General features: G+C 36.6%; 1 protein-coding gene across 3 annotated transcripts in view; it reads right to left on the bottom strand.

Annotated features, from left to right (window-relative positions):
- Nucleotides 1-21,910, bottom strand: part of LOC121420454 (solute carrier organic anion transporter family member 4A1-like) — a 29,465-nt gene extending 7,555 nt beyond the window's left edge. The window contains exons 1-11 of one of the 3 annotated variants that reach the window (XM_041615101.1): nt 21,576-21,910; nt 11,143-11,423; nt 9,867-10,175; nt 9,218-9,416; nt 8,482-8,581; nt 7,707-7,828; nt 6,729-6,977; nt 6,003-6,198; nt 4,736-4,898; nt 3,249-3,427; nt 2,796-2,860 (exon numbers count right to left, since the gene is read on the bottom strand). In XM_041615101.1, coding sequence (XP_041471035.1) covers nt 2,796-2,860; nt 3,249-3,427; nt 4,736-4,898; nt 6,003-6,198; nt 6,729-6,977; nt 7,707-7,828; nt 8,482-8,581; nt 9,218-9,416; nt 9,867-10,175; nt 11,143-11,361 — 1,801 coding nt within the window. In that variant the 5' untranslated portion in view covers nt 11,362-11,423; nt 21,576-21,910. Of the gene's footprint in view, nt 1-2,795; nt 2,861-3,248; nt 3,428-4,735; nt 4,899-6,002; nt 6,199-6,728; nt 6,978-7,706; nt 7,829-8,481; nt 8,582-9,217; nt 9,417-9,866; nt 10,176-11,142; nt 11,424-21,057; nt 21,298-21,575 lie in introns of those variants that run through there. The other 2 variants (XM_041615108.1, XM_041615113.1) reach the window with 2 other exon arrangements.
- Between the last annotated feature and the right edge of the window lie 990 nt (nt 21,911-22,900).

The following is a 22,900-nucleotide window of genomic DNA, read 5'->3' as shown; positions in this document are numbered from 1 at the left end:
AGCGAAGACAACGCCCGAGCAGGAAGGCGCGGAGCTATGGGGCGGAGAGGTGAAGACAACCCGCCTGTTGAGAAACGTATCTTAAAAAACAAACTCACGAAGAGGGACAAGAAACGTTAAATAATATCACGGAAGCTCCGCGCGACGTGATAATCCTACAACAATCTTAGATGAGAAAATAAGATTGAAATAAGGGAAGAATTGCACAATAAAGTATCCAAACGGAAAACAGAATTGCAATTTTGAGAGTGTACTTAGCTTGCGACTGCACTCGACCGCAGGCGAAAGTAAAAGAGGAAATGGACGCCAAATTGCGCGACGATCTTGGGATAGTGCGTTGGTAGGGAGATGCAGCGCGCGCGCAGGAAAAGTTGTGTACTCTATATTCGGCACGCAGGTTCATTGTAATGAACTAGCAAATCAAATGGGTATATCCCAGTTATTGATGTAAATTAGCATTCAAAATATGTAGATAATAGTCGGATTACTGTGTTACGATATCAGTATGGATATCTAAGCACTCCATACACCTCCCGCAACATGGATACCATGCCTGTTGATTGACCTGCCTAGCTGGCCTGTATAATAAACCTGTATATACGTTCATACCAAAGTCTCCACCAGAGTCCTTTGTATTGGATCATGGTGGCAGCTGAAACCAGTGATCGCCTTTGAAATGACAGGGATCAAGTAACCAGATACTGTATTGTTGGGAAGTAAACTGCATGTCTTTTTACCGAAATTCGCATGCTTCATAACCTACTTACTAACCCAACGGGTGCCCGCTCGCCCCGGCTATCGCATCGCTACTGTACCGTACCGTACTGTGCATACCCAATGCACTGTCACAGCAAATCACAGTGTTGTGAGAAGGAGCGAGATGCTAACGGTAACTGTAAACAATCAAATTTAGCCTGAATAAGTTATAACTGTGTTCAATCACTGGCACAGAGGTCTGCATCATAAGATCAACATACACTAAAAGTTGATAAAACCTAAATTACTTAATTTTCTGGACTAGAGTGTGAACAATGAATTAATATTTTCCTAATATTAATTGTAAATCTGGAGTGTGAGAAGTGAGTGGGAGTGACCAGCATTTTCACTGCATGAAACACCTAATGACATTCACACAGGGCTGTGAGTGCGTTACAGGTATCATCACCAGTCGACCTGTGACTGTAAGGAGCGTTCACACGTGGATATAATCAGACATTAATATCTACACTCATTCATTTAAATACCTAATATACGTACAGCGAACATACACAATGAGTAGTGGAAAATATCCAGAAATGAACTGGGAGGCAACAGACCTACCAGAAGAGTTCCAGCTTTTCAGACAAAGAATGGAGCTGATTCTAGCAGACCAAGACATAACTGATCAGAGAAAAATGGCTATAAAAATCAAAATTGCGATAGGCAATGAAGGCTTGCGTCGAATCAATGCATCAGGGCTATCAGAGACCGATAAAGAAAAACCGCAAGAGCTATGGAGACTATTAGAGGCACAGTTAAAGGTCAATATCAATTTTCGCATACACCGCTTAGAGCTAATGCGGTACAGACAGAAACCAGATGAAACGATCGATGAATTCGTAACCAGGTGTAGGGACAAAGCCAAAAATTGCGATTTCGAGGAAGCTGAGTTAAATGAGCGAATCATGGAGCTAGTGATTGCGTCAACTCCAAGTCTCGAATTCCAAAAGTCATTGCTAGATCAACCGAAAGGTTACAAGGTCGAACAAATTTTGGTAGAAGGTCGTAAATACGAGGCAGTCGCTGCGAGCCGACAATGTCTTGAGACACTAGACCCTAAACAGAATATCGATTCGTTCAAGCGTAACCAGGGACGAAAAGCATGTTGTAACTGCGGACGTTTCCACAAACCTCGTCAGTGCCCTGCGTATGACGATGAGTGCCGTGCCTGTGGCACCAAGGGCCATTGGGCCAAATTCTGTCGTAAATCGAAAAATGATCGTAGTCGTAAACAGAATCGTAGATCAGATGACCAAAGATCCGACACGGTATCTGATGATCGTAAACCAAGACAAAACAAATCACGATCAAAGTCGAAAAGTCGAAAGAGCAAACCAGAGAGATTCATGTTCGACGATTGAACATTATGAACACTCTAAACTCTCAAATAAAGAAGAGAAAGAGAAGAAAGAAGACAACACTGAAGACATTAGTGTAGTTTTAAGTTTATTATATGCATGTATAAACATTGTACATTATTTTTGGTATGTCAAGACAGTGTTTACGAAATTATCAAAAAAGACACTATAACCAAACAATAATTGTTTGGAAATATTGATTTCAGGATCAATCCGGTTATCCAAATTATTTTCAGTTTTGCACAAGATTGAAGTTATGTAAAATTGAAGATGCATATAGTTTATCACAAATTGATATTCTCACAAACCAAACAATTTCTATATTATTATATCTGATAAATCATAACCAAGCCAAATTACCAAAATTTGCAGACTACAAAAAGTATTGTTTGAAAACAATATCATTGAAATTTGAAATTCTCAATCTTATCAGAAGAAGGGGGATGTTACGATATCAGTATGGATATCTAAGCACTCCATACACCTCCCGCAACATGGATACCATGCCTGTTGATTGACCTGCCTAGCTGGCCTGTATAATAAACCTGTATATACGTTCATACCAAAGTCTCCACCAGAGTCCTTTGTATTGGATCATACTGTACATGAGGTCTGTTTCTCTGACGAACTTCTGATATCTATCAATTTATCTTTCACGTTGTCTTTTACTTGACTTACCGAAAGCTCTGAATAAGACAGACTGGAATCCTAAGGCAAAGCTCCTTTGATCATGAGATACACATCTGCATGTTGTGAAGAAAAAAAAATCGTAAAATGTCCTGAAAATAATTTGTTTATTCATTCGATAATTTTTTTTCTGAATCAGATACACAAAAGAGTAAATATACAAAATGAGTAATAAAACACATCCATATCAACTAATCGGAGGATAAAGCCAAACCCAGCGATGTTAATGAAATATTACTTTTTAGCTTACACAATTTTTCTAGTTAAAAGAAAAATAAAACAAAGCGTAAAATCATATTTTAAAAATCTGACAATTGAAAGAGAAAAGGTTTCTTAACTTGTAAGATCCCTAAAACCTTTAGTAAGAATATTCGATCAGTTTCTTGAAAGTCTTATGATAATGTGATACTAGAAGGTCCGCTAAAACAGGTGGATTTGACCTACCTCATTGTTGCCATGGTAACAGGTACTGTCGCCATCAGTGTGAAAGCGAGTAGTATGAAGAACATGATGATGAATAAAATTTCGTATGTACAGTTTTGAGAGCATTTCCCTGAGACGGCCCATGATGGCAGGCCATTGGCTGCATCCGGGGATTCGATGCAAGAGCAGTTACTGTAAGCCTGTAAAAAGGAGAAAGATTTCATTTTAGCATGAAAAATCTTTCTACTTTACTCTCCTGTAATAAACAACATCCACGGAATTTGTATTCGTTCATCCATCCATTCATTAATTCACTCATTCATCAATCGATTCATCCATGCGGAGTCCCTTAAGGCTTAATCTAGTGTCCGCTCTTTTTTCTAGTTTACAGTTATGATTTCTATAAATCTTCAAATACTTAATCATCGGGTGTTTTTTTGCCGACAACTCAAATATATTATAATCTCATTAGAACCCAAAACATTTACCTGACAAAATCAGCAAAGAAATAACATCATACAAGTCTGAAAATAGATCAAATCCAATAGTTTATTCCTTAATCTCCCCCCCCCCAAAAAAAAAAAAACTTCATGCTTTTTAGCATTATCATAGATGAACTCCCATGTAACATTGTTTTGAAAATGATAACATTCAGAGTTTTAAGTACATGATTTCAAGGGAAATCAACGACGATAACATCTAGTGGAAGGATCATTTAGATAATACATGTGAAATGATTTCAGGAAACATAGAAATAATAAGGTTTGATTTTTACTTCCAGACCCGTATATTATCACATTTGCATTGTACATTGATCCCCCCGCAATTGAACTATGGTATTATTGAATGGGAGTGGGGTTTGTGCTGATTATCATTTTAATGGACATTTACTACTCTAGAAAAAAAAGTACTCATGATTTGTAATTGTCATTGTCGAGTTATCGAGCTTACACAGATTTTCATTTTAAATTCACGCCATTCTTAAGACATCTAGCCTTTATCATTGAAATGTGGATAATTCCTGTACAACTTTAACAAAAAAAAAACATGAGTAACAAAAATGTATTCAACACTATGTTTACAAAGAATGCCAATATTCATCTTTACCCAACAAGGGTACACGGTCTACCAGACTTCCATTTACCAAGAACAAGGACATGGTTTACCAACAAAAAACTTTTCATTATCTTCTGGCATCACACTTTGGAATGCTTTGTCAGAAGCTTTGCACAGTAAAACAACAATTCATATTTTCAATTGAGTGATAATGTATGTCTTTAAATGTTTTTTTTCATTTATTCAGTTGAGTGACATTCGTTTAGCAGATAAATTATTTGCATTATTCGCAAGTGATTTTGTAAACATTGTAATTATGTTCTCACGAAATAAATGTTCAGTAAAAGGTTGAATTGATTTTCGGGTAAATATGCTTCCTTCACCTCATCTTTCTCTCCAGATCAGTAACTTTTTGTTGTTGGAAATAACAGTAGTCTAGAATAGAATATTACCTTGATACTCGAAGTTGTATTGATGACGTCACAGCCGGCATGGCACGGCGTGTAATAAAGAATACCATTGCTACCGCAAACTGGGTCAAACGCTGATCCACATCCACAATTAGCATTGCACGCTGAGTTAATGTCAGCTTCATCACCTTCGAAGACCAGCGAACTGTGACAATGAATGAGACATTTACAAGAAACAGACAAAATTAGTATGTTATGTCCACATTTATATGAATATGAGGGAAAGTGGTACTGCATTGTACTTAGTTCCAACTGAGTTTATTCAAAATAAACTCAGTTGGAACTAAGTACAATGCATTTCCACTTTGCTTCATTAATAACATCTATGTCCAGCATGCGGAATATAATATCGTTTATATACATATATATATACCATGAAAAGACAAACTTTGTCATGAGAATACACATCTACGATGGTTTCTTTATGAAGAGAAATAATATTGGTTTTATATGAAGATTCATTATCTAATAAAAAGCACTGGACCCCGTCTCACATAGAATTGATCCGATCAACCACAACTATGGAAAGCCAGCATCGTCAACATCTACATTTTTTTAGATGTGATGTATAATCATACATTCATATTTTCCTTGAAAATTCATTGTTCTTTGTTTGCAAAGGAATTAATCATGCTAATTTCCTGGAGACTTATATTGTCGGATTTCCATATAGTTTACGAGGTCGGATCAATCGTAACTCTTTGTAAGAAAGGGGCCCTAATGTCAATTTTATGATTAAAAGAGTGCAATGTCAATAGTGCCGTTATGTATTTCAAAAACTTCATATTCTGCCAGTTTTTCGAAAAGTTGTATAATCCTTTCCACAAACAAGATATCCCGTTCGAACTTCAAATGCATGATGCACGGCAAAAAAATGTGAAATTAAACAAGTGCACATTATAGCCAAGATAGAGGACCTTTAGTCATGCTCCGCTGTTAAATTTACAGTGTTAATTTACAACTCATGAGTTTTATCAGAATACCTTTGACAGTTTGAGCGTTACTTTAACATCAATGACTGTGACTCCCAACACCTTTGAGTGGAGTGTTACTTTAACACCAATGAGTGTTCATCCCAACACCTATGAGTGTTACTGTATCATTCTTTAGCGTTATGTTCAAACTCTAGGGTGCTATTTCAACACCCTCAGGGTGTGGTCCTCATTATAGGGACACCATGCACCAACTGGTGTCAGTTTAACCACCTCCTGTTTTTTTTAAATTGTAACATGATAATGCTACTTCTTACGTGTTGGTGTATTGAACGGTGACACCGGCCACCGGAGGGTTGTCACAGCTTGCCAAGAAAGATGGAATGGTGAGGACAGAGATGAAGAGACACAACAGAGCCATGATGACCATACCCTTAAAATGAAGTTTTAGTTTGGAAACTACGATACCCCCGATGATAGTCCCGGCTAGCCCAGCTGGAATGATGATATAACCTGTAATGTGGAAGGAAGATTGTTATGATGGCGGATGATCACTTCGGTTGGGATGTATTGGATAAAGATAGAACAACGCTCATCCCTACCATTACTAATCATCATCATCACTATCATCATCACCATCATTGTCATTGTCGTAGTAAACGTCGTAATAGTCACCTTCCTCCTCCTTCTTCTCCTCCTCCTCATCAAAGCCACCATCTTCATCATGTCATTATTTCCATCATCGTCCTTCATCACCATCATCTTCATCTCTGTCATTAATTATCATCATCACTATGATAATCATCATCATCATCGTAATTATTATCATCTTCATCGTCATCAACATCATCATGATCATCACCATCATAATCATCATCATCATCACCATCTTTATCATCATCATCTTCTTCTTCTTCACCACCATTAGCATCTTCATCATCATACATCATCATTATCATCACATATTATCATTATCACCATCGTTGTCACTATATCATCATCGACATCAAGTCAAATCTAAAATCATGAGAACTTTAACAAACCAGCTAATAGTGCGGCATCACTGGACGTCATACTGAACTGGGTTTCCAGGTACTTTGGCCCAAACGTTGCGAAGCTAGTTAGAAGGAACCACTCGGTAATAACTCCAAAACTCATAAAAAGAAACGTCAGGTTTTTGATGAGGCACCAGATTGCCTTCGGGAAATCCTTGACGCCATTCTTGAGACCGGATCTCCTTTTGAATTCGGAACCTTTCTGAGCCTGTGATGCATGTTCAACTTTCTTCTTCCCTAAATGTAAAGAACATCAGCGATGTGAAATCGTCAGAAAGAGGTCTTATATTGATAGCACAAAATCATCATCAGTAATCCGAACTGAAACGATATGATTAGTCAAACGTTTATAAATTTAAATCACAACTGTTATAAATTTGTAGATTACTAGCGATTAATATCTCACAGATGATGACAGAACTGCAATCTGTAAAAATCGGTTTAAATAATGATGTAAAAGATGGGATAATAAAATATCCAGTAATATTGACGTGACTTTACGAAAAAAAATAGTGTTACCGTGCAGAAAGGTTGCGCACCATCTTCTGCTCGAACATCATAATTTTCAAAGAGCAATTCTTCAATGTATAACAAATATATTGTAACTTTGCCATCCTTCATAATGATATTGTATACGAGTGAAGGGGTGTTTACGGTTTTTTGGGGAAGGCATTTTTCACTTCCCTGGAATTAATAATAATAATAATGAGACTTGTAAAGCGCCAAATCCACTCTGTAGAGTGCTCAAGGCGCATAAAGAGCTAAGAGTTAAATAGCAAAGTTTTTATAAGATTTTTGAAAGTTTCGACAGAGGTACATTTTTTATGTCTTCAGGAAGGCTATTCCACAAATTGATTGGTTTTTTATCCTGTTATGATAATTATGTCATCGTTGATGTGATCAATATTTTGTTTCTATCTTGTTTGGAATTAGAAGAAATAATTTAATATTTTGCGTTTGTTTTACCTGGTAAAGATCTTGGAAATGCCATGAGCGGGAAAGCAACCAGAAAAGAGATGGCGGCGGTCAGAAGAAAGCCAGTCCACCACGCACCAACCCACAGTGGGCTATCTGAAGTAATACCTAACCTGAAACCAAAAAAAATGTAATTGTATTGTCCTTTTCTCTTTTTAGAAACAATTGTAGTCTATCGATTAAAATATAAGATTCTACTATGATGGCGTAAAATAGTTCTCTCAAATTATTTACTATTTCCAGTATAATTCGGTTAAGCAATTGTGCTATTTTATCAAGAGACAGTGCCCCTTTTCTGCTTACATTGAATACGGGCGAAAAAAAAGTATGAAAGATAGTTAAGAACACAAAACCCGTGGAGAGGAAATTTTCCGAAATTTCGAGCATATCCGTTTGTAATATACAGGACTCCGTCACGGAAAGAAAATAAGAAACAAAGAAATAGAAGATAGGTCTAAGAAGGCTAAATTGTTCAACTATAATTTGTTTTGCTTTTAATTCTTCACGAGTTGTATTGATAACGCACAACAAATTCAGTAGTAGTTTGCCGTACAACATTTATTCATTTGTTTTATTTTAGGTCTATTTATCTTGGAAGCTGTAATGTGCCATTCAATCTGTTTTGTAATACTCCATTTGTGTCATTTATTTGGTTCTTTTCGATTATGTATTTTCCTTCATATTTCATTTTGCTATTTTTAGGGGGTTGCTTTGTTCCTGTTGTTTGGTCCATAGTAGTTATAACTGGAATCAAATCTGAACTTACTGAGAGATGTCAACATCAAGGTCAGTATAGACCTCAAGTATAACACCACCTATTAGATATCCACAGGCAGGCCCGAATAATGAAGATGCTTGAAATATACCTGAATAACAGAACAAAAACGAATGGGAATACAAATGAGATATTTCAGGCAATAAAAATTATTTTAAATTTCAGAGGAAAAAAAAGCAAAACAAAACAAAAACACAAAGCAGTGAATAATGATAATCTGATAAAGTAAGATGGACCTATTAAAGAAAGAGTTTAGTTGCAATTAAACGCATCTCTACAAACCAAACGCAATTGGAATTTTCAACTAACCAAAGATCGCGTTGTGACTCAAGTATGAATTGTTTTTGTGACAACATACCTCTGATCTGGTTCGGATCTGCAACTTGCACTATGAAGAAAGTTTGGATGAATCTTTCATATGACAGCGATAAAAGCCTGATAATTTGATTTTCAACCGATCGGGGACCTGTTTCACAAAGACTTGTTCAGTAGCAAATGTACAATTTCTATAACAAGTTTACCACCAGCCTATCAAATTGATGGATTTCAGTAGCTTTAAACTATTATTGCAAATTTGTTATTATAACAAGTTTTATGAAGTATAGATTAGGTTTTTTTGGGGGGGCGGGGAGTAGGGGCTGCGATTGAAATCAAGTTTCACAAATAAGTTATTTCATCTGCATGTATATATATATTTAAAATTGCAAAGGTTGATGAAAGTTCTTACCAATATAAATAGACGCTCTACTAACTGGAGTATTCTCATCGAGGAACGTATAGCCCAGGGTATATAACCCAGAAGCACTGATGCCGTGAATGAGCTGGGCGATGATGAAGATGATGTAATAACGGCTGAGGCCTGTTTCGAGTTCCGTGCTCCCACCCGGCATCGTACTATTCAGATCACAAGTTGGAACGTCGACAGACTGAAATATATGATGATAATAATGAATGATAATGATAACGATTATGATAGCAATAATAATAACATAAATAATAATGATGATAATAATAATAATAATAATGAATAATAGCAACAATAATAATAACAACAGTAAAAATAGCAATAATAATAATAATCATTATAATCATTATAATTACATTCGGTCAAATGAGTTGCAAATTTCGTTACGGATTCCAATTATATCTTGTCAGAACGCTTATACGGTAAGATATCTTAACAAACTCATCCTTGTTGATAGTATAACTTCCCTTTTCCCATTTTGACATGTTTGAGTTTACATTTGCTCAAAGTTATGTTGTATTTTTGTTGTATTTTGTCACGAACTGTTCTAATGAGTTATCATTTTCATGAACATTACTTTTACAATCTGATTTTGATGGAAATGTATATATTTCAATTGAACTAAGCTGACCTCAAACTGATACGGCCCGGTCAAATAATGTGGTACACTGAACAGAATAGAACCGCAGGAGAAACCCAGCGCTCCTATCCCGATCCAGACCGGCTTGTGTGCCTTCTCCCCGAAGTACGTAACGAAGGCGACGACGATCAGCGTCCCAAAGTCGTAGCAGCTGGAGATGAACCCCGATCGGACGCTGGGGATGTTGAAGCGGCGTTCGAGTGTGGTGGTGACGACGTAGACGAGTCCGTTGACGGTCATCCCTTGGACGAACCCGAAGATGGAGACAAAGACGAGGAATCCAGCGGGCCTGTTGAAGCACTGAAATAATTTTGTTAAATACATTTATTTATTGCAACCATGACATTTGGATCATTATCTTTTATTCAAAATGATGTGTTACACTGATAAAGACGAGGAATCCAGTGGGCCTGTTGAAGCACTGAAATGATTTTTGCTCAATACATTTATTTATTGCAACCATGACAGTTGGATCATTATCTTTTATGTACAAAATAATGTGTTACACTGAAGAGTAGAGAAGGTTAAGTTATTCTTTAATTAAGATGAATGAATGTCATTTTCATCTATTGCTCTACGCCTCTGGAACTCACTCCCTTCATCACTCCGTGAAATTGACATTGAACTCATCAAATTGTCTTTTAAAACTCACTTATATATTTCAGAAGATATGTAATAATTAGCTTAATTAGATGAGCCTGCGCCTATGAATATTTTAACAGAAATATGGCGTGAATATAGATGCTGTGGATCATCATCATGTTTATGCTATGTTTGGATTATCTTGATTGCGTTGAGTCATCTGATATTATATATTTTTGTTATGTTTACTTGTGAAAAATGTACATTCAAATTCGTTGTAAGAAATGGTGTAGATATGCTAAATCACCAATAATCATCGAAAGATGATATTATGAGATCTTCAGCAACGTCTCTCATCCGTATTTTTATAACGCATACAATTATTACAAATATTTCACCTAGCTAGAAAATGAATAACGTTATTCAAATCTTCCTTTATCATGTTTATAATGTCATATTTTAAGGGTTATTTGAAATGTTAACCGTACACTCTCAGTGATTTTTTTAAACAACCTGTAAATTGTTTAAAATTATGAACCTGCCTACAGTTGGTTAAAACAAAGTTGCACTCACAATGAATTGTAATTTTTTAACCAACAGTTGGTCGGTTTACATTTTAACAAACTTAAGGGTTGGTCGAACAATTCTGAGGGTGCACTTTTCCATTTGCATTTCATACACTCACTTGCAAGCATTTCGGCCTCAGCGGGCCCCATCCGCATGTCAACGAATCATCCGCATCTTCCACTTCAACGTGACTCGGCTTCGCGTCGTCATCCGCGGCACCCTTGGCTTGTACCGGTCTGACTACGCCGACGGGTCGAGTTTTTGAAGCCGAGTCTCCTAGGGACTCGCCACCTTCGAAACCGGGATTTTGTATGCCGTCATCAATTTCGTCTGGCATTGTTGTTGGTAAGTTTCGCGTGGTATTGTTTCGTGTAATACAGCTACCAATTTAGTTTCATTCTGAAATGAAACATAAAATACAAGGAAATGATGAGTAAATATTGTACAAGATATGTAACAAGAACGATTACTGCTCAATGCTCATAGAAAAATTGTCACCACAGTAGGCCTACACGAACACATGCAAGTAAAAAAGAATATTCAATTCAATTAGAAATCAAATGATGCCATGTATTATTTCATGTTGAATAACATGAAATAGAATAAAAAATAATATATCAAATTATTGCAAAATTGATCGAAATCAAAATAAAATTAAAAATATAATCCCACAGCAGAAAAGAAACAAATATCACATTTGATATCAGAAAGCAATACAGACAATGATTGTATCCTGAAATTTCAATTCCATTGTTTGCGTTGGAATGAGGTTTTATATCCAAATAAAGAAAAAAAAACATGTTACATTTTGACCCGGCATTTTGATCAGGCAGCCAATAAAAATAAATCTTAATGCAAAACTTATAACAGATTAAATGATTAAGAATCAAGATTATTTTGAATGCAGGCATACAGAAGAAAATTCATCATCCAGAGGCTGTCAAATACATTCACAAAATAGAGACATTATAAGATATAACAATACAAAATCATACATAAGCAAAATAATCTAATAACTTTCTGCTCTAACTCACCCCTTCAAATTCATAATTACATGGTAAGATATTCCCTAACAGACATTTTCATTTCATATCCTCCATGCACATCGTATACCGTTTTAGGATACTGACATGCATCTGATGTAGTTATGAATTAAAATCGTAATATACATGGGGTTCCTATATAGGCTAAATACACGCTAGTATCAGAACATTGTTACACATTTTGGCACAAAAACAGTTTGTTCTGTCTGCATCGCTTGATAGACCTAGTGATGAATGTTGCTTAGACTAATTAATCTTTCCTGTGAATGAGATTGTGCCAAATGAAAAGTTGAGTTGGTCAGCATATATAGCATGTACATTCATGTAGGTATACTATCGCTTGAATATTTCGTAGAAGTTAGCACCAGGGAATAGAGGAAAGAAGGGGAGATATATTTCATAAAAAGTAGTGCATGTATTATGTATATTATCCTGTAATATTTACTTTTTGTTCTTTGCTATTTGCTTGTATCATATTGATTTACTGTTGTTGTTGTTGTTGTTTGTTATCGGATTTGAAACGAAATAAAGATTCATTCATTCATTCAAAATAGGAGGAGGGGGGAATGTTCAGCTTTTAGATTATCTCATTATATTTTAATAGACCTGGTGTTCAGTGACCTTTTTATAAGCCTGTCTTCCATGGTTTTGAACCCCATAAAACACCAAAGTTGCGATATCACCACACTACCACAGGACCATCCCGAATTCAATCCCGAAAAAAATAATAAACCTTGCTCAATCATCAATATAAACATGCATCGAAAGACACCATCACTGCTGTTACAAAGAAAGGAAAATTCTGTTTTCCCTTCCAAAAATAAATCACAAAAGACCATGCTGTTTGCTTAGCACTGCTTTCTCCTCGGCGCTATATTCTTCTTTACATGAAACAAATATTGGATCTATATCCAAATCAAAATAGAACCTGGCAAACCTTTGGACCTACTCTTTGTCATCTTTAATTCCAAATTTATTTAACCCTGATCAACCAGCAGACAGAAGGTTACGTAAAAATACTGTCTCTACAAATCTTTTTTGGTTGGGAAATGACGATCATGAATATAGGCCAAGACATAAACAATGCTTATATTCTAAATCAACTTAAAAATACTAGGATTCTAGTGAAAGTTAGTTTTTATCTTGCGAAAATTCGCGGTCTATTTCACATGATGTATTTAGTAAAACTAAAGGATAAATCTTTACACACTACCTGTACAATCTTGGTGAAAGTGACCAGGATTATTTTTCATAAGAGTTTTAAAAATCTCAAACGGCAGCAACGTAATAAAAGCCTCAGTATAGCAATAAAACTTCTATTTCTTGACATTTAACAACTGTTCGCAATCCCGAAATGGGTCCTAAAAGTCAGTAAGATTATGAAAGTTGCGCTTGGATGATACGCAATATTCTGATAGAATCTGCAAGCCATGCAGTTAGCTCAGAAAAGTATGTTTATGCCAATATTTGGTTTGTGAATATGTCGAACCCACCATATTCTGGCAGGAATTTCGACTTAAATTATATTATTGAAGATTTAGTCCAAAGGTAATTCATATTGGTTACCACAGTTTTGTGAAATCCTCGGGGTCACGAGCCCAATGCCCTGTCCGGGTGTCATGAGCGACTGTACCGATGAAAGCTCGTAAACAAAAGCAGACTCGCCGATTTGTCATCCGATATAAAAAGGACAGACTATAGCTATAGGCCTACTAATCTTGCAGATGATTATAATAAAAGACAAAATCTCTCAATCCTTTACATTATGCTCTTTGGCGGGTGGTGAATCCTAATACAAAGGGTACGAAGTATTCCAGAAACTGAAAAGAAAGAAACCTGACAACAGACACAGCAAGTTGTATTGTGATTCTAGTGTGGATTATTAGGGAGGGGGAGGGGGGATGGCCTCTCTGCAAAGCAATTTTGTGATTAGCTCTTGAACATGTTTTCGCAAATGAATTTTCCTTTTTCAGTCCGATATATATAGGTTCTAATTAATTGCTGTTTAATATTCTTTAACAGATGACATTTTATGTACGCTTGCCTGGTTTACCAATATACAAACGGGAAAACTTCTGTGTATGCATTTTCCACTTTCAACTAATTGACTATCATTTGACAGGTTGCCAAATATCAAACAAGACCGAACAGTTTGTTGTTATTCTTTAAATAAAATAACAGGCATATTTTGAAATGACGTATGAACAATCATGCTCATCTCATCAGGTCTACGGCCAATCACAGACATTCACCAGCTCATATGCAAATTGTAATTACGAAATGGCTCAGAAAGCTGATCGGAAAGAATATTATCTACTTTCGTCACTACTTGTGTTTTGTAATCCACCCCTACAGCAATATGGTTTGATTGAAATAAAAAAGAAATACATACAATAGGTTATGAACATTTTTTTTTCTAAAAGGTTATCCTATTTTCCATTATCACTTCTTCTTCTTTCTTCTCAGAATTGCTGAGATTGTGATAAGAAAAAAAACGTGGCGGATACCGTTATAACTTGATGACGTAAAAGCATTAAAGGTGTATGCTGCCCAACTTTGGCAAAAGGAAGCAATTGGCACATAAGTCAAATTTGAGTTATTGTTGTTTCTTAAATATCCTTTGTATGTTGCACGTGCAGGCTAAATTTGGGGAAGAAATGATCGTCCTATGGAAAGATATTGAAGGAAATATGCTGTTAAATTACATTGATGCCATTGTAAATGACGAACACATTGCTCTTTTACAACAAATGATAATTTTGTAACTTGCTTCCTTTTGCCAAAGTACGGCAGACGTCGGCAGTATGGTTATTGATGCCTATAGTCTGCTGGGCAAACCCTTCGCTCGAGTTAAGGGTCTGAATGTGCAGCCTACTCATGCCTTGTGTACTGAAGGCTCCTCGCAGCAAGTTTTGTATATGTGCTAGTCTTTGCGTGGAGGCACACTTGTTGATCAAAGTTCCAATGAGGGTCTGTGCCTGCAGACTAATTGATGCCACGGTCACACTGGCGAATGCGACTTCATACCAACAAAAACCATTGCGTTATTCCAGTGGCATAACATCAGTTGTTTGGTGTGACCGTATATAGCAAACTTATTACTGAGCCTGATGTGACCTGCAGAAAACATTTATTAGGGGCATAGTCCTTCAGGTTTAGGAGGGAAAACACCTCTTGTAAATATGGACTGAAAGACGCAGACGCATGTCTCCTGTTCATTGGCGGCGGAAGCCAAAAAAATTAGGGGGTTGCACCTGAAATTTTGTGATGGACACAGGTCAAAAATAATTTGACAAGCAAAAAAAAGATTATCGACCAAGATTTTTAGGGGGGACCAGAAACATTTTTAGGGGGGTCCACCTGAAATTTTGTGATGGACTCAAATAATTTGACAAGCAAAAAAAAAAGTCAGGCGAACGCCCATTTAGATCAGACCTAATGAAAACACGACTTCACTGTCACGACACCAACAAATCATAGAATAGGCCTATATGATCATATTCCAATTTTATGCACTAGAATTTTAGTAATTCAATGTCGTTTGAATTGATAAATGGGTTTATTATTTTGTCTATTCCAATGACAACCAAACATGGCTCTCACTAACGCAAGAAAAACCAGCGGGGCAATTTACTCCTAACACCTCCGATCCGCCCCCACACATAAAGTTAAGTGTTGACAAATTCCGAAGCTCACCATGCCATCTGGTGTCAACTCATTAAAATCATGTCAATCACTGCAGGGATTTTTTTAAGGTCCGTTTTCCTTCTTCCATTCAGAAAATAAAGATTTTGGTGCTTCAGACACATTTGAAATAAACAAAAACAGTAGGGCTATTTTCCCAAAACTAAAACTAAGTGCGGCTCGGCTTGAGCTAAAAAAAAAAAAGGTAGGGTGGGTCCCGCTTTTTATCTGCACCAGATCGGGTCCATGTCTGCTCTAAAAAGGAGACCAGGTTCCTATACAGCAGCCTTTGCCAGTAAGACGTCTATAAATAGTTTTTTGTAGAGCTAGAATATCGACATTTTATTCAACGACTTTCTGTGTATATTGGACGTTTTACACAAATCCACTAAACATGATTCATTCTAAACGATTTGTGTTTGGAGGGAAAGATGAATATTGCTTTTTGTAGTGAATAATGATTTAGAGGCAACGTTTGCATAAGCACCCCCCCCCCACCATACACAAAAAGCCAACCTGATTCGGGTTATTGGTTCATACATTCAGCACATACAGAATGATTCTGTTTTCGATATTTGTTTGGTATGGCTGGCGGGTCGTGTAAAGTACGGTACAGAGTTGCAGTTTGGTGTATTTTCTCTTCTCTGGCTGGCTAGAGTGGCTGCCATCTGTTGCACAAGGGAGATTGATGCAAGTTTTGTGACCAACCATTTAGTTTTTAGATTGCTTTTAATAATTTCGGAGAAGTATTGAATAATATAATGTACATACAGTGTTGTAGTGCCTTGATGCTCGGCCTTGGCCTTAAGGCGCCTTAAGGCCTATTTTTTCAAAGCCTTGGCCTTGAACATTTAAGCCTTGGCCTTGAGAGGGCCTTGGCCTTGGCCTTGAGGATTTTGAGCCTTGAAATTTCAAGGCATTTTCAAGGCATTTTCAAGGCTTTTTCAAGGCATTTTGTATTATGTACATTCATTTGTTTTATATAAGTAATTATAAATGTTCAATTGTTCTGTATATCTAATGACACTAAATACTACCAGTCAGCAGTAGCAGCAGCAGAAGCAGTAAGTGTACTTAGCAGTGCCATCAATTGCAATTATCATCACATAATTATGTAACAAAGAGAAGTGATGAAAATTAATATGTAATCATGACTAATAAGGATAATGACAATATCAATAATAATGATAATAATTATGATTAGGATTATAGTCAGTGGCGTAACTACAGGGGGGGCATGGGGGCACGTGCCCCCCCCCCCCCAATCGGCTGACTAAAAAAAAGGAGGAAAAGAGGGAGAAAGGAAGAGAAACGTAGTGGGGAAAGAAGACATTAATGTTCATTATAATGTTATAATTATGTTATGTTACATTACATAAGAAACATTTTCATATAAATGAAACATAATTTGCTCAGGGCATATGTCTTCATTGTTCCTGGTGCTCCCATTGTCTGTTTACCGATATATATAATCCTGTTCTACTAAAACCTGTTTTCAAGTCAATATACACCAAACTACCAAATATATTTCCTCGCACTTCGAGTTATTATTTTACATGTACAATAGTATGCTTCTTTTTCATGAATACTTTTAAGTGATTGTCCCATTTCAAGGTCTTAATATAAAACATTTCCTGTCCGTGCTTACGTTCGCAGTAGTGGATTGGTGAAAGATGTCTGCTCTCCATCAATTCCTAGAATGAGTCCTTAAAATGTCCCTTTTTCTGTTTTCTGATCTGAATATCAAAAATTTTCAGCTCGCGCTTCGCGCTCGCATCATTTGGTTAGTGAACTACGTAAGGTCTTCTTGAATTCCTACAAACAAGCCTTAAAATGCCCCTCTTCAGGTCTGAATTTCCTAAATTTTCAGCTCGCGCTTCGCGCTCGCAAGATTTGATTAGTGAAATGGGTATGTTAATCATGATTACAAGTGCTTTATGTGCATGTTTAGATGTAATTCTAACAAAATCAGCAAGCGCTTATTGGCACTCCCATTAGATGACTATGGTGAGATGTGTATAATCTTAATAGATAAGATTCCTAAAATATAGTCCTTAAAATCTTCCTGTTTGGGGTCAATATTTACAAAAATTTCAGTTCACGCTTTGCGCTCGCATTTAGCGAGACAGGTACGTATCATGATTACAAAAGATTGATTGTAATGTCCTTTTTTAGGTTTGAATATCAAAAATTTGAAGCTCGCGCTTCGCGCTCGCATTATTTGACTAGTGAGATACAAGTCCGTTTATTGGCACTGTCCTTATAAAAATATCTCTATTAGGTCAGTATACCTGGCAACTGGGCGCGCGAAATCACTAGGCAATTCCAAGTTTTTGCTGGTGCCCCCCAATGCCGTGACCCACGGTATGCCACTGATTATAGTGATTTTATGACAGGAATAATTCTGACAGATCTGACTGCAATTTTGACAACAATTTTCATACTTTAAAAATAGCTTACTCTAGAACACAAACTTCAATTTTGTCATTTCCAAATGGGCTATGGCATCAATAGCATGATGAGCCAAAAATTTTGAGGGGCCAAGCATGGCATACAGAGCAAAATTTTAGGTTTCAAAATCAACAAATTTTGGATTGTGCTTGCATAAATTATTGTTAAGTAAGGTTCGCATTCAATTTACACAAAAAAAATGCATAGAATGTCTATTTTTTAGGTCGGAATATTACAAATTTTTGAGCTCGCGCTTTGCGCTCGCATTATTTGATTGGTGAGTTATGTATCCTATTTATGAGTCACTAAATGCAGTCCAGAACAGCTTCCTTCTCTGGTCAGTAAAAATTTCAGCTTGTGTTTTGTGCTCGCGTTAATTTGTTTAGTATGCACACCTTTTTCATGATTACAAAAACAGCTCGAAATATTTAAATTTCATTTCTTAATACATCTTATTACAACATCTCGCAAGGATGCCCTTTTAACAGTGATTAGCACCATAATTGACCCAAAATCGAGTTTTACAACTTCAAAATTGATTTTTTTTTTCAAAACCACTTGCTCGCTATGCTTTCTATAGCGGGAAATTAAAGCCTAAATCAAAATATCTGTCTTATCAATAAGAAATCACTTAAAAAAGCTTTGCTGAACTTAATTTCCTCAAAACACACAACTTCTTCACATAGTTGATAATCTCATTTTGGAAATATCTGTTTGCACCAAAATTCTCAGTTTGGCTTATACTGTAAGTGCATTTTTGGCTTTGACCTTCCCCCCCCCCCCAAAAAAAAAAACATTCTGCCTCCCCTGTCCCAGGTAGAGGAGAAAGACATATGTTGAGAATGGGCATGCCAGGATCAGATCACCTTAGTAATAATAATTATTGCAATGCGAATCGCCTAGAACAATAATTAAATGTATAAAGGTAACTATATATTTATTTTAATTTTATGTCTAAATCTACATGATCTATCATGAAATTATTTTCCTTTTAAATGTACAAGGGTCAAAAATTTTGCTCGCTCACACCTTTTATACATTTGGTCCTGTGTGTCATGTATGCCGCCTAAGCATTGTTGTCTAATTTTTGTTCCATATATTGTACAATTGAAATGCCTTGGCCTTGGCCTTGGCCTTGGGTTTCCATGCCTTGGCCTCAGCCTTGGTTATTGAAGCCTTGGCCTTGGGTATTAAAGCCTTGGCCTTGGCCTTGGCCTTGGAGGTTTGAGCCTTGACTACAACACTGATGTACATACAGTATATGTTTACATCAGTTGAACCAAAAAGAATTCCTACACATCATTAAAACATCATCATAAATAGAATGACATAAACATTTTTAGGGATGTTTAGTTTACATAATTATGAATACTTGATTATGTTATTTAATGCGATATCTATATATTTGTATTTATTTATCTCTCTCGTTGGATGGAGCACCTTATCAGCAAGTGCTGTTTTTGTAGGGGGAGTAGGGGCTCTTGGGAGCGGAATGTGGCGAAAAAATCTGAGGGGGCAGGCATGGCGTATGGGGCAAGTTGCTCAAAGCTGCGAGCGGGTGAAGCGAACAGCCTGTAAAATGCATTTAGAGTCTGAAATGCCCGAGAAAAACAAACACCTTAAACTATTTGTCAGTATAGGTCTATTACTGGAAATGCCTGAACTGGTTCAATGATTCAATCGATGATGACACCTCAAACTGACCTTTTCTCTGTCGCATGCCTGATAAATGAGGGAATACTGCATGAGTAGGCCCATTATCCTGCACAGATCGCCACAGACAAACAATAATCCTTATCGTTAGGGATTGTTATGTCACTTGAATTGTCTCAAGTTTGTGACGAACTGTATAACTCTCTATAGGCCTGTACTTGATCATGAAAAGAAATTGAGGAGAGTGGCAACGATAGTAGGTGTATGCCTAGAATAAGATCAATGTTTGTATTTTCCAAGTGTGAACAAAACTCGTGTAAATGGAGTTATTGACATTTCAACTCTCGCAGTGCAAAAAACCAAGTGTGTGTATATAAACTACATGATTTTCACACGAACGGGTCATATACATGTATATACAATAAGCCCGATCATGAGACACTGATATACCAAAGAGACTACGATGCGATAAAACCATGGAAATGAGAAACTTGATTTTGTTCGCAAGGCACTGACAACCCCAAAAAGGTTGTTCATACCGTACCCATTCACTGTAAAAACTGTGGTGTTAAAACTGACACCAATTGGTGTTAATAGAGGACCACACCCTGACGGGTGTTAAAATAACACCCTAGAGATTGAACATAACACCAAAGAGTGTAAATGTAACAACAATATGTGTTTTAATAACACCTATATATGTAAAACTAACACCACCAATTTAACACCGGTTTAAAGTAACTGGTGTGTCATCTATGTACACCGGTTAACACCACAGTTTTTGCTGTGTTGACTTATACAAATCTTGGCTGAATTTGGATTTACAGGGGCCGCGGAACGAATTCATAATGAAAGTGAGGGGATCGAGGGGAGAACTTGCATATAATCATATTTGTGTTTACTGACAAAAGATGGCGAGACGATTTCAATGCAAGAAACTGGCATGAAAACAAACAGCCTCTCTCTAACATGTCCAAGGATTGAAACAGACCACTTATTCATGTTTGAACCATTCATTTCAATTCATTCATTTATTCAACCCGCAATGGGATAACAGGCATGCAAAAAAATTTTTTAAAAAAAATACATAGAAGGCTAAGATACCCCGTGAAAAACAATGCTGAAATAATGAAATTATTCCAATATTCTAGGTGTACATAGTTTATAAAAAAATAATACAGTCGGAGAAGTTTCATACTCACGACATCAGTAGTTTCCTTGAAAACATGCACTAGCTCGCTTTTTATAGTCGCCATCGAATTCGCCATCCACAAGCCTATATAGCTGCATTGTGCAATGTATAAACATAATGCTCCCAAACCTCCGTGTATATACACCCGAGGATCGATTTTCTAAAACGACTTGCTGAATTTCGCCTGAGCGGCAAAATTCAATATTAATTGGATCAATACTACCACCCATTTAGCAAGGTAGACATTTAATTCAACGTTCATTGAATATTAGTATGTTATACTCGGCATTCCAATTACCATGGAAACATATAGGCCTAGTAGCAAGTAAATTTACTTTAAAGGCAGAATAATCGCATTCGATCATAGATACTGTATTTTTCTTTTATTTTTGTAATCTGTTATTCATATTGATGGTTATTATGTAACTGAGATGCGTTTTGTACTACCAAATGCATAATAAAATCGATACAGGCCGATATATATATTAAAAAATATATACCGCTTTTTGCGGGCAATAGTATACTTACAAACAAAGTGGCTTTAGATCACAGTACTTGACGGTAAACGATGGGTAAACGCTGGGTAACTGAAGATGCAACATAAGATTCCAATGCGGCGAACCGGGTATATCATTTCAGCACGAATCGAAAAGTTTAATTTAAATCCATGTCGGAATGATCATACATTTTCGCTCTCTCACCACTTATTAGGCCAGTAGCATAGTAGGCCTATCGCTTTAGAACTATGAATTGATAATCAGCCTATATATGATTAAATTCCTTTGACGAATGGCTCCAAATTCCTCTTTCCTTGTGTCAGTCATGTACTGATATACTACTAGTAACCCATGCAGACACAATACACACAAGTGAGGCGACAAACAATTCCGCGTTTATTTGTGAAAAACTGCATTCATTTGTGAATGATATTTACCCGGTATGCTGTAAGAGACTCTTCTCTGAATTTCGACGTAAAATGGTCATAAATGCACAATGGGAAAAGCTCATCCGTGAACAGCGATCCGCGGGCGGGATCAACCCAAGATTGTTTAATCGAATGATACCCTTTATAATGTGCGCCGCAAAATTCTACTCCCATTGACACAGGAACCCCATTAATTCCGTCACCAATAAAAGAAAATTATCAAGGGTAATTATTGTAAAGGGGGAATATGAAGCTATATAGATGTATATACTAGTAATTTTGAGAAGAGAAACCGGACATAAAATAAAGGAGTATAAAGAAAGTTAGGTGTACGGGGAGGAAGAGAGATGTTGACGAGAGAGAGGGAATGGAAGGGCGAAATGAGAGAAAGAGAAAGTGAGACATGGGGGGTGAGGGTATATTGATCCATGTGTCCTATGTGTATAAATATGCGACCACTCCCCCCAAAAAAAAAAAATCCTAAAAGTATGAGCTTACACTTTTTGAAACCAACCTCTTCCATTCTTTTTTCTCCATACGAACCCCTGCATTTTTATTTGCACATAAATTATCTCCTCTCATGATTCAATAAAACCAAAATATTCTTTGATGTCATGACACTCATGCATGAAAAGAATGGTGTTTGTGAGAGAGGAATTTAAAATGCAAGGGGGAGAGAGAGGGGGTGGGAGAAGGAGAGGGGGAGAGAGAGAGGGAGGGGAGAGATTGGGGGTATATTGCACCCTGGACCTATATACATTTGTTTTTATTTACACAGTAATCATTCTTTCATTATTCAATAAAACCCAAAATATCATTCGATGTAATGACAATCATACATGAAAACAATTATGTTTGTGAGATAGGAATATGAAATGCAAGAGAGAGAGAGAGAGAGAGAGAAAGAGAGAGAGTTTACTAAAATCGT

The sequence above is a fragment of the Lytechinus variegatus genome, chromosome 1, assembly GCF_018143015.1.
Source record: "Lytechinus variegatus isolate NC3 chromosome 1, Lvar_3.0, whole genome shotgun sequence".
Taxonomy (NCBI): Eukaryota; Metazoa; Echinodermata; class Echinoidea; order Temnopleuroida; family Toxopneustidae; genus Lytechinus; species Lytechinus variegatus.
This window is presented reverse-complemented; position numbering and strand designations above follow the sequence as displayed.